The 15037-nt window shown below is 38.0% G+C and overlaps 2 protein-coding genes across 3 annotated transcripts; both read left to right on the top strand.

Moving 5' to 3' along the window:
- Positions 1-806: 806 nt before the first annotated feature.
- On the top strand, positions 807-7163 carry LOC133526773 (cytochrome P450 6B1-like). 2 transcript variants are annotated; one of them, XM_061863516.1, is made up of 4 exons: positions 807-2382; positions 3093-3243; positions 3934-4036; positions 6812-7163. In XM_061863516.1, exons 1-4 carry the CDS (start codon positions 1853-1855, stop codon positions 7006-7008), a joined length of 981 nt encoding a protein of 326 aa, XP_061719500.1. In that variant the 5' UTR covers positions 807-1852; the 3' UTR covers positions 7009-7163. The 2 variants fall into 2 exon arrangements, with proteins under 2 accessions (XP_061719500.1, XP_061719498.1); XM_061863514.1 differs by having other exon boundaries at positions 808-2961.
- A 930-nt stretch (positions 7164-8093) lies between these two features.
- Positions 8094-13316, top strand: LOC133527166 (uncharacterized). Its single transcript, XM_061864058.1, has 2 exons — positions 8094-9132; positions 12922-13316. Exons 1-2 carry the CDS (start codon positions 8094-8096, stop codon positions 13314-13316), a joined length of 1434 nt encoding a protein of 477 aa, XP_061720042.1.
- Positions 13317-15037: the final 1721 nt, after the last annotated feature.

The raw sequence follows: 15037 nt of genomic DNA, 5'->3' as shown, positions 1-15037 counted from the left end.
ACCAAGATAAATTGGCAGCGATTTTGACAGCCCAGGCAGTGCAAGTGTTTTTTTAAACGTCAAACTTCTATGAAATTATGACGTTTACTTAACACTTGCACAGGCTGGGCTATCAAAGTCGCTGCCAACTTAGTTTGGTCTGCGTTAAAATAACTAACTACAGAATCTATCTATACAATTGCGTTATATTTACAAGGTATTATTGTTTGCGTGACCTTTTACTACCAGTGCAATAGCAACGCATATTCCGTTAGGTATCTAATTGCCTACCTACTTGTAAGGTCAAATCTGCAACTAACCTTAGTAAAATTGACTAACCGAGAAGCGCCTATCATCCACGCCCACTCCAGTAAACCGCATATTAAATTGAACTATACTTGATTTGGGATTTTAGTATTTTGAGAGCGGATACGGGAAAGCCATTTACATTATTTTCCTGGTGTTAAAAGACGGCACGGTTAATAAAATATATGAAAAACAGTTTTACACATACACAGTAATTTTATAAATTATGTTGATTTATGTATTGAAAAATACTTTTACAGTACATATGGTGCTACTTTTCCGCACTAGTGCGTAAATGAGCACATTACGTAACTATTTCAAAAATTTAAAGGGTCATATGAACTGTAAAACGTTGTACGATACATGTGCGAATAGGTAATTCGCAACTCGTGTCGATTTAAAACACTCCCTTCGGTCGTGTTTTAATTTATCGCCACTCGTTTCGGATTTCCTATTTTTCACACTTGTATCGTAATGTACTATTACCTACATAACCAAAGTTTTTTTAGATTAGTTATCGTACTTAAGTATTTTCATCTAAAGTTGCCGTTCCGATTCAGACTACACGAGCATTATACTGCATCAATATTGCAACACGACTTTTCTGCCGACTTCATTACCGCGTCAAAAGTCAAAATCGAAGTTTCTGCCCGGATGTTTGACACTGTGTGGATGTGGATGCTTAAGCCGGACGCGAACCGTTCTAGCACGAAGCACGTGCCATCCTTATCTAACCTTGAAAGTGTCCTTTGGAAGCATTTAATCGTTGTGCGATTATGCGATTGCTGATTGCAGCAATAATAATAATTGTATTATCTGATATTGTATTTTGTTATCATTTGACAGATAAATATATTGCACTTATTACAGATAACTGTTGTAGCAAGAAGTCTTGAGTAACTTCAGCCTGCGACTTTATCTGAGCATTTTTTTTTCGGCTTGCTACTAACTTCCAAAGCCTGTTGGAGATTTTTACGTTCGCAACCAATTATCTTCTTTTCTCACCAAACGATGACATACTCGTTATCATAACATAATAATCTTAACAATTATCCCGTCTGTTGATTTATCCTCTTTTCACGCATAAGCGGAGCAATAAATAGAGGATCAGGGGAGCATATATTATTATGATCAAATAAATTGATGAGTACCAACATATTTATGAGACAGATGAGAAGCCAACTGATTTGTTTTTATGTTAGCAGTATCCAAAATAACATATTGATCGAAATAACAAAAAACTGGAATCTACGAGTTTTTTTGTGATCGTATAATTACCTAAAAACTTGTATCATATAAATTTACAACCTCACTTGTATGCTTTGTCTTATTCCAGGCTGCTGACAATACCTTTAAAATATTTGTTTGCCAAAAATATCAGATTAGCCGTTTCTGCGTGAAAGAGTAACAAACATAGGTACTTAGATTGTTTTATTTAGTTCATATATCCTCCTATCACATTTATTGTATTAGTAGGGTAATTACGTTCAGATTAGCTGTTAATTTTGTCATTGATAACAAAAATGAAATAAGAATTTACAAGGTTTATTTACGTTCAGTATTTAATATGTTAAGCATTGTACTAGTTGTTCTCTTTGCTTCTCTCGCGTACCTTTACGGAACGAGAAGTTTTAAGTACTGGGTGGAGCGAGGTGTGAAACATGACAAGCCCTTGCCGGTGTTTGGCAACGCGCTGGATAAGTTCCTTCAGAAGATCAGCCTGTGCGACCTGTATTCCGAGGCCTACAGAAAATTCCCCAATGAAAAATTTGTAGGGCTATACTTAGCTAATGATCCAAAGTTGATCCTGCGAGACCCTGAACTTATCAAGCACGTGTTAATAACCGATTTCCAGCATTTTCATGCTCGTGGAATCCTGCCACTGGAGAATGATCTCGAGCCAATGTTTAGGAATATTTTCTTTGCCGATGGGGATTTGTGGAAACTTTTGAGGCAACGGCTGACTCCCGCATTTACATCTGGCAAGTTGAAAGCCATGTTTACCTTGATCGTTGAAAGAGCTGAAAAACTGCAGACTATAGTTATTGACACGGCTGAGGACGGTGTCGAAGTAGATATGCGAGACCTGATGGCGAGGTATACGACTGACCTTATAGGAGCATGCGGTTTTGGCATAGATGCTGATAGCTTGATTGATGAAAATTCGACGTTCCGACAACTTGGAAAGCGGTCTTTCAAAAGAACAAAGCGGGATGGTTTCGTGGCTATGCTTAAATTTATAGCACCCAAGCTTTTTAGAAAACTTCACTTTTTAGCACCTGAAATAGAAGAGTATACAATGTCGATAGTGACGGATATACTCGAAAAGCGGAATTATATGCCTATTGGACGCAATGACTACGTAGATTTATTACTAGAATTAAAACAGAAAGGGACTATGGTTGGAGAGTCTTTGGAAAAACGAAATCCTGATGGAACTCCAGAGAACGTACAGTTAGAGTTAGATTTAATATTGATGGCTTCTCAGATACTAGTTTTCTTCATAGCGGGGTTTGACACATCATCCTCAGCCAGTAGCTACCTGCTGCATCAGCTCGCCTTCCACTCTGACGCTCAGAAGAAATGTCAGAAGGAGATAGATGAAGTACTGACTCGACACGGGAGGTTATGTTATGAAGCTGTTGAAGAGCTAAAGTATTTAAAAATGTGTTTTAGGTAAACGATTTCTCCTAGAAAGATCTAATTTTCGAAAATAAGACCATGCAGGAACACTTTATAAGGAGCCGTCTTTCGTCAACGCATGTCTACATGAACGGACTAGAACTAATGATTTTTACATGTTTTAGAGAAGCTATGCGCATGTTTCCATCCATCGGTTATCTGATGAGACGGTGCACCGGACGCTACACATTCCCGGGAACCAGTGTGACCATCGACGAGGGTATCGGCGTCGTGGTACCCATACATGCTATACAGAACGATGAACAATACTTTCAGGTAGGTAGTTTACATACGGTCATTAATCTAAAACTATGAGTTGCCGAACGGAACTAGACATTGGACAGCATTATTTACCCATGGAAGGGATCTCGATTACTAGATAAGTTGCAAATGAATGCGAATGGTGTCACATGTCTTCATAGTTTTAATAAAATCAACTTCGTAAGCGATAGTGACGTCTGCCTGAAGTGACGTAACATAACGCCTATACGTAACGAGGATACGGGAGCTGAGATTTTAATATTTTAGGTAAATATATTCATCTCGCTAACGGAAGCGGCTCCTAAGACTAGTGCGATAAGGACAACAGTTAGGCAAAATCCTGCGTAAAAATGAGAATAAAAACGATGTTTCGTACTCGACTGTTTACTCCTCCAAAACTTAAACAAATGTAACGACATTTTGAGATCTAAACGGTTATGAAATTATTTGTGTCGGTCTGTTTTGCTTGTTAGGCTAATAAGGCCGTTTTTGCGAATATTTGAAGTGCACTGCAAACAAAAATATCAAAAAAAGCGAAAGAGAGATAAGATTATATGTTTTGAAAAAATCATTGCTCTAGCTTCAAAAACCACGGATGAAACAGTCGAGTATGTTTCTATGGAGAAATGACCACTCCTGTTGCCTCTTAAGTGCAAATACTAATCTTATGTAAAACCCATTAATGAGGTGATATTTTACTTTTAGGATCCAAGTGAGTTTAAGCCGGAGCGGTTTAGCCCTGAGAACGTGAGCAGTATGCCAAATCATGTGTACCTGCCTTTCGGAGAGGGACCCAGGGCGTGCATAGGTAAACAATGTAAAAAAATATTGAGGGATCACCATATCAAACAAGAAATTCCTGTAAATAAGTATAAGTATATATATATATATATATATATATATATATATATATATATATATATGTGCAGGTAATGATAGATATAGATAGATAGATAGATAAAATCTTTATTCAACCACAACTTTCATGCTTTGTGACACAAACAAATAACAAGAGACAATGTAAATGTAACATACAATTTGACACTAATACGAGTAGCAATAACAATGAAGTACGTGTCTTATTTTTAGATTCGTAGATATTATTAGAGGGTCATGTGTTGTGGTAAAGAATAGGCGCTGACTCAGTATAAATGCTGCGGAGACCACAGCGCTGATCTTCCGTCAGAACCTTAAAACCTACACTAATAAACGACCAGTGCAGCGCTAGTCAATGTACTTATATGTATGAATCTATATGCATATTACATATATTTGTACTGTAAGTATGTAGGTACTGTAAATATTTGCAAGAAAGTATGACGCGTAGTTGTAGTAGTACCTAGTACGTAGTGTACGTAGTAGACTGTGAATCCAATATTGCGATTGCGAAGCATGAAGTAAGAAATGTGCTTTTTACAGCATGTTTATTCTATTGTTTGATTGGACGGCATTAGGAAGAAGGATTAGATAAGACACACAATTAATTATGTAAAACCAACAAGCGTTTCAATTATTTTTATTCTACCCGGTGTGCGGAGAAACATGTCATTGATCTACCATCTTTTTAAAATTTTATAACAGCTCTTTTACTTTCGTGCTGTTTAGTTGTGGAACGCTTTGCCATTAGACATTGTTGCTAAAATCCACGTGCTAAATCCATTTCAAAAATATTTTGAAAACTCATTACCTTTTCCTGTTTTAACTTGCCTTTATCCGTTGATTGATTTTATAACATTACATACATATGTATGGATGTATATAATGTATTTATTATATTCGTATGTAGGTACGTATCATAAAAAAGTATATAATTGTTTACATCTTCAGTTTGTTGAATTATATCTATATCGGCACTACCCGTTCAATGTTGTAAGATTTTAGTTTCCTGCTAAGTACCCAAAGGTTGTCTGAAAGAGATCACTTCTTAGCGATAAGACCGCCTGTTATTACCTAGCTTTTAATTTTATTTCATTTTTTGTGTATTTTTAACTGTATGGTGCACTATGAAGAATATTTACTTACTCAAATTTTCAATTGTAATTTTTGTAGTTCTGATACAGTTGTGCGTGTATTTAAGCGTGATTGTGCATATATAAGCCGTAAATCTTCCATAAAAGAAGAAGAATCTGGTAGAAGTTATATCTAAAGTGCTATATTATTTTTTATATGAAGCATAAGTATATCTCTACGACCGATACTGCACTTTTTAGGGTTCCGTAGCCAAATGGCAAAAAACGGAACCCTTATAGATTCGTCATGTCCGTCTGTCTGTCCGATTCTGTCACAGCCACTTTTTTCCGAAACTATAAAAGCTATACTGTTCAAACTTGGTAAGTAGATGTATTCTATGAACCGCATTATGATGTTCACACAAAAATAGAAAAAAAACAATAAATTTTGGGGGTTCCCCATACTTAGAACTGAAACTCAAAAAATCTTTTTTCATCAAACTCATACGTGTGGGGTATCTATGGATAGGTCTTTAAAAATGATATTGAGGTTTCTAATATCATTTTTTTCTAAACTGAAAAGTTTGCGCGAGAGACACTTCCAAAGTGGTAAAAAGTGTGTCCCCCCCCCCCCCGTAACTTCTAAAATAACAGAATGAAAAATCTAAAAAAAATATATGATATACATTGCCATGCAAACTTCCACCGAAAATTGGTTCGAACGAGATCTAGTAAGTAGTTTTTTTTTAATACGTCATAAAAATTAAAAAAAAAAAAATTTTTTCATCAAACCCATACGTGTGGGGTATCTATGGATAGGTCTTCAAAAATGATATTTAGGTTTCTAATATCATTTTTTTCTAAACTGAATAGTTTGCGCGAGAGACACTTCCAAAGTGAAAAAATGTGTGTCCCCCCCCCCCCCCTGTAACTTCTAAAATAACAGAATGAAAAATCTAAAAAAAATATATGATATACATTGCCATGCAAACTTCCACCGAAAATTGGTTCGAACGAGATCTAGTAAGTAGTTTTTTTTTAATACGTCATAAAAATTTAAAAAAAAAATTTTTTTCATCAAACCCATACGTGTGGGGTATCTATGGATAGGTCTTCAAAAATGATATTTAGGTTTCTAATATCATTTTTTTCTAAACTGAATAGTTTGCGCGAGAGACACTTCCAAAGTGAAAAAATGTGTGTCCCCCCCCCTGTAACTTCTAAAATAACAGAATGAAAAATCTAAAAAAAATATATGATATACATTACCATGCAAACTTCCACCGAAAATTGGTTTGAACGAGATCTAGTGAATAGTTTTTTTTTAATACGTCAATAAATTAAAAAAAAATTTTTTTCATCAAACCCATACGTGTGGGGTATCTATGGATAGCTCTTCAAAAATGATATTTAGGTTCCTAACATCATTTTTTTCTAAACTGAATAGTTTGCGCGAGAGACAGTTCCAAAGTGGTAAAATGTGTGTCCAAAGTGGTAAAATGTTGAACAAGATCTAGCAAGTAGATTTTTTTTTAATACGTCTTAAATGGTACGGAACCCTTCATGCGCGAGTCCGACTCGCACTTGGCCGCTTTTTGTATTATTTTAAGTGCTAAATATTTACATATTCACAGGTGAGCGGCTAGGCATGTTGCAGTCACTGGCAGGAGTGGCAGCGGTACTGCAGCGTTGCTCTGTAGAACCAGGACCCACTACTGTTGGGACTCCCGTCACAGATCCCACTTCCACAATTACTCAACTTATCCGCGGAGGCCTACCGCTGGCAATACGAGTTAGGAATCCTCAGGAGAAAAGAAAAGAAAATAATTAGTTCATGTTCTTTTGCTACTCACGTAAAACAGGAGCCCTTATTCCGATAGTAATTTATTGTAATCAATCATTTATGGATAAAAATAAAGTATAAAATAATGAAAATAGGTCTCAAAGTTTCTGTCAAATTTTAATTTGTTTTTAAGTTTTAGCTATTTTTTATTATTTCTGTTCAGACACAGTAAAGCACCGCGCACCTACGGCAAGCAGCACCGTGTCGACACCGTGTTCTGCATAGGATGCGCCCCGCCACTCGTCATACAGACGCTATCCGATCGCGGTCAAGCAAACACACATAGATACGATTTTTTGTATTATTTCTAAAAACGTTAATTAAAATAATTGTAGCATTAAAAAAGGTGTTAAATTTATTGAAGAGCTCCTGGAAGAATATACATAAATTTTTGGCGACCGTGACAGGACATTGCGCGGAGGCGCAATACCTAAAGACGACATAACCTGCAACCACAAGGTCCACGAAGAGGAGGCGTGAGGTGGAAGCAAAGCGGACTCCTGCCTGCTGGTCTACATATTTCAGGGGAGTGCCCGTTCCTTAATTTCCACTTATTCCAATTCCTTTCCACAGAAACACTCAACTGGGCAAGTACCGTTGAGGTTGCATATGACACGTGCACGTGGCCACTTAGGCATAAAAGTAGTTTAATTCTAAAGTGCGTCTCATTTCATTTATATTTCAATTAAATTTAGCGTTCCCTTCTTTAAATATTTAATTCAGATATTAAATTTAGTGAAAATTTACCTTTTTTTTTGTGCAAAAGTAAGACATATAAGTAAAAGATCGAACCCCTTTAATTACTTATAGCCATTTAGCTATCAATAAAAGTAAATTTGCATTGTAGTTGCATAGGTACTTATTGCACTCGCCGACTATTCCAGATTTTGCGTAAACAAGTCGAGCGGCCGGGCTGTTGCCACGCGGAGAACAAAAGATCACGCATCGGCCACTCCATCGGCGTGATTGCACATTTTTAAGACTATCAACGCTGCACGGGTTTGAATCTGAACTGCAAGGTTTGCCGGATTATACGGTATTTATAACATTTTTATTACTAATTGTTCATTAGAATGTCTGAAACAGAGTTAAAAGACTTATTAAAAAAGCGTAGTGTAATTAAGGGTAAAGTAACTGTGTTTAAAAATAAATATGTGGAATTTGAGAGCAAAACAGATATTACTTCCAGTCAAGTTAATGAGCTAGCATTGCGGTTGGGCAGATTTGAAATTGTTTTCAATAATTTTGATGACTTGCGGGAAAAGATAGAATCGATAACCAGCGATAGTGAGCAGCTGAAAGAAAATATACAGATTGAAAACGATTTCTTCGACCTGATTAATTGCGCGCAGGAATTTATAGACATGCACAAACAAAGGTTTACTGATGCTGACGATGGGAGTGTTAGTAGCCGAAATTCAAACCAGCAAATTAATATTAAACTGCCCCAAATTAAGCTGCCGTCTTTCGATGGAAATTATGGCAAATGGCTTGAATTTCGAGATACTTTTACGTCTATTGTGCATAATAATAGTTCTTTGAATGAAATAAATAAGTTTTACTATCTGCGCACCTCCCTAGAGGGCAGCGCCGCGCTTGTAATTAAATCGTTAGAAATATCTGCCGCCAACTACGCCGTCGCTTGGAGTTTACTGTGTGATAGATACGACAACAAGCGTCAGCTGGTTCATAACCATTTGCAATCCTTATTCCGCATAGAGGCATTGACAAGAGAGTCAGATAAGTGTTTGCGTAACTTAATTGATAATGTAACAAAAAATTTACGAGCGCTCGAGAGCCTCGGCGAGAAGGTAGATTGCTGGGATACGCTTATTGTTTTTCTTTGCTCCTCCAAGCTTGACCCGATCACATTAAGAAAATGGGAGGAAAAAAGAAACAGTTTAGAAGACTCGCCGAAGCTATCTGAGTTCACTGACTTTCTTCGTAGCAGGGCTGACATACTGGAATCATTGGCTAGAAGCGGCAGTAACTTTGAAAGGCCTGAAAAACAGCCTCAAAAGAAATTAGATAAAAGTCAAAAAACATTTGTCGCCGCCGCTTCGCACCCAACGACAACCAGCTCGCCTCAATCATCGTGCTTGATATGCAAAGGTGACCACCGCATTTATACGTGTAATAAATTTCTCGAAATGACACCAGAAGTGAGAGGTGACGAAATATATAAATTAAAGGTATGTCCCGTCTGTTTTCGAGGTGGTCATCGCGCATTTCAATGCCGAGCGAATCCATGTAAAGTATGTGGACGTAAACATAATTCATTATTACATCGAACGTATGTACCAAACAATGCGCAGGTACCTACTACCTCGCAGGCTAGTACTGCACAAACAGGTGACAGTCAAGTCAAAAATGCATTTCCGATCTCATTCTGTTCGTCGGCCGCAACACAGGTGTTGTTATCAACGGCCATGGTAGATATTGTAAACAAAAATAATCAATGCCATCGCGTACGTACGTTACTCGATTGTGGAAGTGAATCTTCTTTTATAAAAAAGTCATTACAGGAAAAATTAAATCTTCCTATTATTGAATATGAGACTGAGGTCTTTGGCCTTAATAAATTATCTTTTACAACGTTGCGACGGTGCACAATAGAAGTGCAATCCAGGGATATGTTAATGAAAATACCTATAAATTGCTTCGTAGTTGACGATATAGGCAACGAATTCCCGGAAAACGAGGTCGATATTTCGTCATTAAAGATACCTAAAAACGTAGGATTAGCCGATGAGACATTTTATTGTCCCTCTGAAGTAGAATTGTTATTAGGGGGCGAAGTTTTTTGGGGTCTTCTTATACAAGAACAAATAAAGCTAGGAAAAAATAAACCGTTCTTACAGAACTCGCAGTTCGGATGGCTTGTTGTCGGCCCAACCACTTATATCTCAAATAAAAATAATAATGGGCTAGGCAATAAAGTTCATTGTAACTTTAGCCACGAAATCAGCGTCCAGTTAAGGAAGTTCTGGGAACTGGAAGAGCTGCCACAGCAGGAGAAGTGGACAGCCGAAGAAGAAGCATGCGAAGCTCATTTCGTTGAAAATACCTACCAATTGCCTGAAGGCAGGTTTTGCGTGAGTTTGCCTCTAAAAGATTCACCTGAGAAATTAGGTGACTCCTTTCATATTGCTCAAAAACGATTGCATTATTTAGAAAAACGATTTGAAAGGCAACCTCACATAAAACAACAATATTGCGATTTTATCCGCGAATATCAAGATTTAGGGCACCTTACGCCAATAGAAAAACCGGAGGTGGCCAATTATCTTGCCCACCACCCAATTTTACGTGAAAAATCGTCCACGACACGTTGTCGTGTCGTCTTTGACGCGTCAGCAAAGACATCGTCTGGTCTTTCGTTGAACGACCTCTTAATGGTTGGGCCAACAATACAGGATGACATTTTTTCAATTCTCACTCGTTTTCGTCAACATGAATATGTTTTGATCGGAGATATTGAAAAAATGTATCGCCAAATTCTAGTAAACGAAAATGATAGATATTTACAGGTAATTTTATGGCGCGAAAATACTACGGAACCCATTAAATACCTGCGTCTCGATACCGTTACCTACGGTATGTCGTCATCGCCCCATTTAAGCATAAGATGTTTATACGAAATTGCTAAGACTTGTGATGACCCACTAATAAAAACTATAATTGAGAGAGATATGTATGTAGATGACTTAGTTACGGGATCAGATAATCCTGATAATTTAAAATATATTCTAACATCGGTCTCACAAACCTTAGCAAAGGCGCAGATGAATTTACGTAAAATAAAATCTAATTGCATTCAACTCTTTCAAGATAAGGAAAACTTTAACGAACAAACGAATGTCGACTTTAATGACGAGTGTTCTACGCTCGGAATTCGTTGGAACCCAGCGGCGGATAAGTTGTTAATTAGCTGCTCGAAGGGCGTTAAAGATGTAAGCAAAGCTGATAACAAGTGTACAAAACGTACTATCTTATCCACGATTGCGAGCATATTCGACCCTTTGGGTCTGTTGAGTGTTTGTACGATTACATTTAAAATACTTTTAAAGAATATCTGGACATTGCACTTGGAATGGGACGATGAAGTACCGTCAGATATAAAGCAAACGTGGAATAAGATCGTGCGCGGATTAAATATTTTAAGTTCATTCCAAATTGATCGTTATGTATTGCAACCTAAGGCTGAAAATATTGAGTTGCATTTTTTCTCGGATGCTTCCTTATTAGCCTACGCCGCGTGCGCATATCTTCGCTCGATAAGCGATAAGGGAGTAGTAGTTCGGTTGCTCTGTGCTAAGGCCAAGGTCATGCCTACTCGGCCAGCTGTTAGTATACCACGTGCGGAGCTACTGGGCGCATTGTTAGCTAGCCGACTGTACGATAAAATAAGGAAGTCATTGCGCCAGAATATTGATAAAGTGTATTTTTGGGTAGATTCGAAAATCGTACTTTCGTGGTTAAATATTTACAAATTAAATAAAATGCAACTCAAGACATTTGTATTACATCGCGTGTCTGAGATAACGGAATTATCTCGCGGTGCTCACTGGAACTATGTTCCGTCTGGTCAAAACGCAGCTGATGCGGCTAGTCGCGGGTTATTGCCCGATCAGCTGACGTCTGACGGCATGTGGTTTCAAGGGCCACCTTTTCTAAAGTGTAGCGAAACTGACTGGCCTTCTCAAGACAATTCAATTGAATTGAATTCAAATATACCGGAAGTTAAATCCACTGTTAAAGCAATGAGCGCGAGCTTGAGGACAAATGCGTCACTGGATTTCATTAAAATAGAAAACTTTTCGAATTTTAATCGCTTGAAAAGGTCGGTCGCGTACATTTTACGATTTATAAATAATTGTAAACAGCCTAAGAATAAAATTCAAGGGCCACTAAATGTTTCAGAATTGCATGCGGCTGAAACTAAACTTGTAAAATATTCGCAAGAAAATTCATTTCCTGACGAATTAAATTTATTAAAAAACAATTTACCAATAAGCAAAAGGTCAAAGTTATTGTCCTTAAACCCATTCATAAATGAAGACGGTGTTATGCGAGTTGGCGGCAGATTGTCCAACTCGGATTATATATATGATAAAAAACATCCGATTATTCTAGACGGTAAACATTACCTTAGTAAGTTAATATATGGACATTTTCATAGACAATTGAAACATACTGGGCCACAGCTGCTGCACTCAAGCGTTCGCGAAGAATATTGGATAATAGGCGGACGATTGTTAGCGCGTAAAACTTATCAAACGTGTATAACTTGCAAGCGCTTGCGAGGAGCAGTTGCGACTCAACTTATGGGAAACCTGCCAGCTCAGCGCGTGACGCCAGGTTACCCATTTCAGTCCACGGCCATTGATTATGCTGGTCCGTTCTTAATTTTAAGTAAAAAAGGGCGTGGAGCCCAATTAATAAAATCATTTTTGTGCATAATGTGCTGTCTGAGAACAAAGGCCGTTCACCTTGAACTCGCCAGTGATCTCAGTACGCAAAGTTTCATTTTGGCTCTTAAGCGGTTTATTGCCAGGAGAGGAAAGCCTTACGAGATTTTTTCGGACAACGGCCGAAACTTTCTGGGGGCTAGTAACGAAATAGGCCAAGTTATTCATAGCTCTTGTAACTCTGTCTCAGAAACGTTTGCTAATGAACACATTCAGTTCAGATTCGCGCCCGCGTATTCGCCTAATTTCTCTGGCTTAATAGAAGCCGCAGTCAAATCCGCGAAATATCATATTAAAAGAATAATTGGCAACATGCACTTCACATATGTAGAACTGGAAACGATTTTTGTCCAAGTTGAGTCGATTCTAAATAGTCGACTTTTATGTCCCCTATCATCCGATCCTCACGACCTGTCCCCATTGTCCCCAGGGCACTTCCTGATCGGACGAGCATTGACTTCGCTACCTGCACCGAACCTCGAGGAAGCCAAACCGAGCCAGTTGCACCGATACGCACGGATGGAGCAAGTGCGCCAACACTTTTGGGCCAGATGGAGCCAGGAGTATGTCAGTTTACTGCAGCAGCGTACCAAATGGCGCTCGCGACAGCCTAACCTCCAGCCGGGTCAGCTCGTCCTGGTGAAGCAACCCCACGGCCCGCCGTTGACGTGGCCGCTCGGCCGCATCGAAAAGCTACACAAAGGCTCTGATGGACTATGCCGCGTTGTAGACGTAAGAACACGAAAGGGCCTAGTTCGACGTGGCATTTCCTGCATATGCCCTTTGCTGACGGACGGAGAGGATACTGACGAACAACACTGTTGAAAGCAGGAGCTTTCAAGGCCCGGGAGCATGTTCAGACACAGTAAAGCACCGCGCACCTACGGCAAGCAGCACCGTGTCGACACCGTGTTCTGCATAGGATGCGCCCCGCCACTCGTCATACAGACGCTATCCGATCGCGGTCAAGCAAACACACATAGATACGATTTTTTGTATTATTTCTAAAAACGTTAATTAAAATAATTGTAGCATTAAAAAAGGTGTTAAATTTATTGAAGAGCTCCTGGAAGAATATACAATTTCCATTGCTATATATTCTTCGTTTATTATTCTCTGTAGAAATAAATGTTTCGAATAATCCAAGAAATAAAATTAAAACTGTTTTGAACCTAACTAGTACTATTACAAAATGTTTCAATTTTCGTAAGCCCCGGAACGATCATAATCATACGGGTCTCTGAGGAAATAATTAAAAACAGTTTTGGCACGGTCCCGTACGTATTTTCATTACGTTTGTGATTGTATTGAAATATTGTGTTCGACCATTACCAGCGTGGCTCCGCGCCAAACCAATATGCAAGTGTTCAGGCGACTATGCGACCGCAAGAATTGAAAATGACCTATATACGTATGACTTTATACCACACTTACGACCATTCGATTGTGAATAACGTTTCGGGACTACAACAATACGAAAAGGCTTAAATAAGTGGAGTTTTTCCAAGGACGTATGATGTTTATATTGCAGAATATCGAACTGTGATCACCTATATTGCGGGCACTTTGTAAGACAGGATTGGAGACTCGCTTTATTTTACGTGAGTTGTTGTCGCTCTGTGTTTGGTTTATGATATTGGAAAGCGAGTTAAATGTACTGTTTTTTGGCTTTGACTAAATTTTATATTGTACTTAAGGAAATGTATATACTTATTCACTAAACCATAAGCAAAGATTATAATAACTGTTATTACAAACTCACTCTTATTTACTGGTGACCAATGCACGTCGATTTATATAGTTTACAGTAGTGTTGCCTAGTAATAACAGACACCTGGCCGTGTGATAGGCTCGCTCTTAGGTGTTTTTTTATAAATTAAAGTAACTCTTATTTTCATGTCTTTTCTTCATCTATGATAACTACATTTAGGTATATATTTCTATATAGTTATACCATTGTTGGGAAAAAATAACTAAAACACAAATTATTTAAACTACATTGAATACATTTTATCCTAAACATATGCTATAAAATAATATAGGTGACAAAGCGATATGTTTCTGCAGCAAAGATCAATTAAAAATACGACCTACAACGTAAGCCTCAGGAAACTCACCGGTATATAATATGTTACAATTAAACACGACTCTGACAGTTAGAAAAATAAATTCACTCACCTGAATGACCAGTTGGCTATCTACGTCAGCTTTGTGATCATCTTTGCCCTTATCAGTTAGATCCAAAGGCCTTTATCCTGGTTAACTCAAAGCATAACACGATATCCTTCATCCTTCATGTCCAAGTTAAGGCCACTAAAATTGGATTAATTAAGATAGCCGGCTTATGTGTTAATTAAAGACTGACGTGTGTCGGGAGACTGTCTGACCACCTATTTGTTATCTCAATTACGAAAAGACTTACAGCTATTAAAACTGGTATCCCTTCAAGTCCTACTTTAGTGTAAAGTTAGGCATTAGTGTTACCGCACAATGCAACAGTTAACTGCTTACAACTTTGCCCATCTCCTTGACTAAGCAAAAATGAC

The sequence above is a fragment of the Cydia pomonella genome, chromosome 17 (genome assembly GCF_033807575.1).
Source record: "Cydia pomonella isolate Wapato2018A chromosome 17, ilCydPomo1, whole genome shotgun sequence".
Lineage (NCBI taxonomy): Eukaryota > Metazoa > Arthropoda > Insecta > Lepidoptera > Tortricidae > Cydia > Cydia pomonella.
This window is presented reverse-complemented; position numbering and strand designations above follow the sequence as displayed.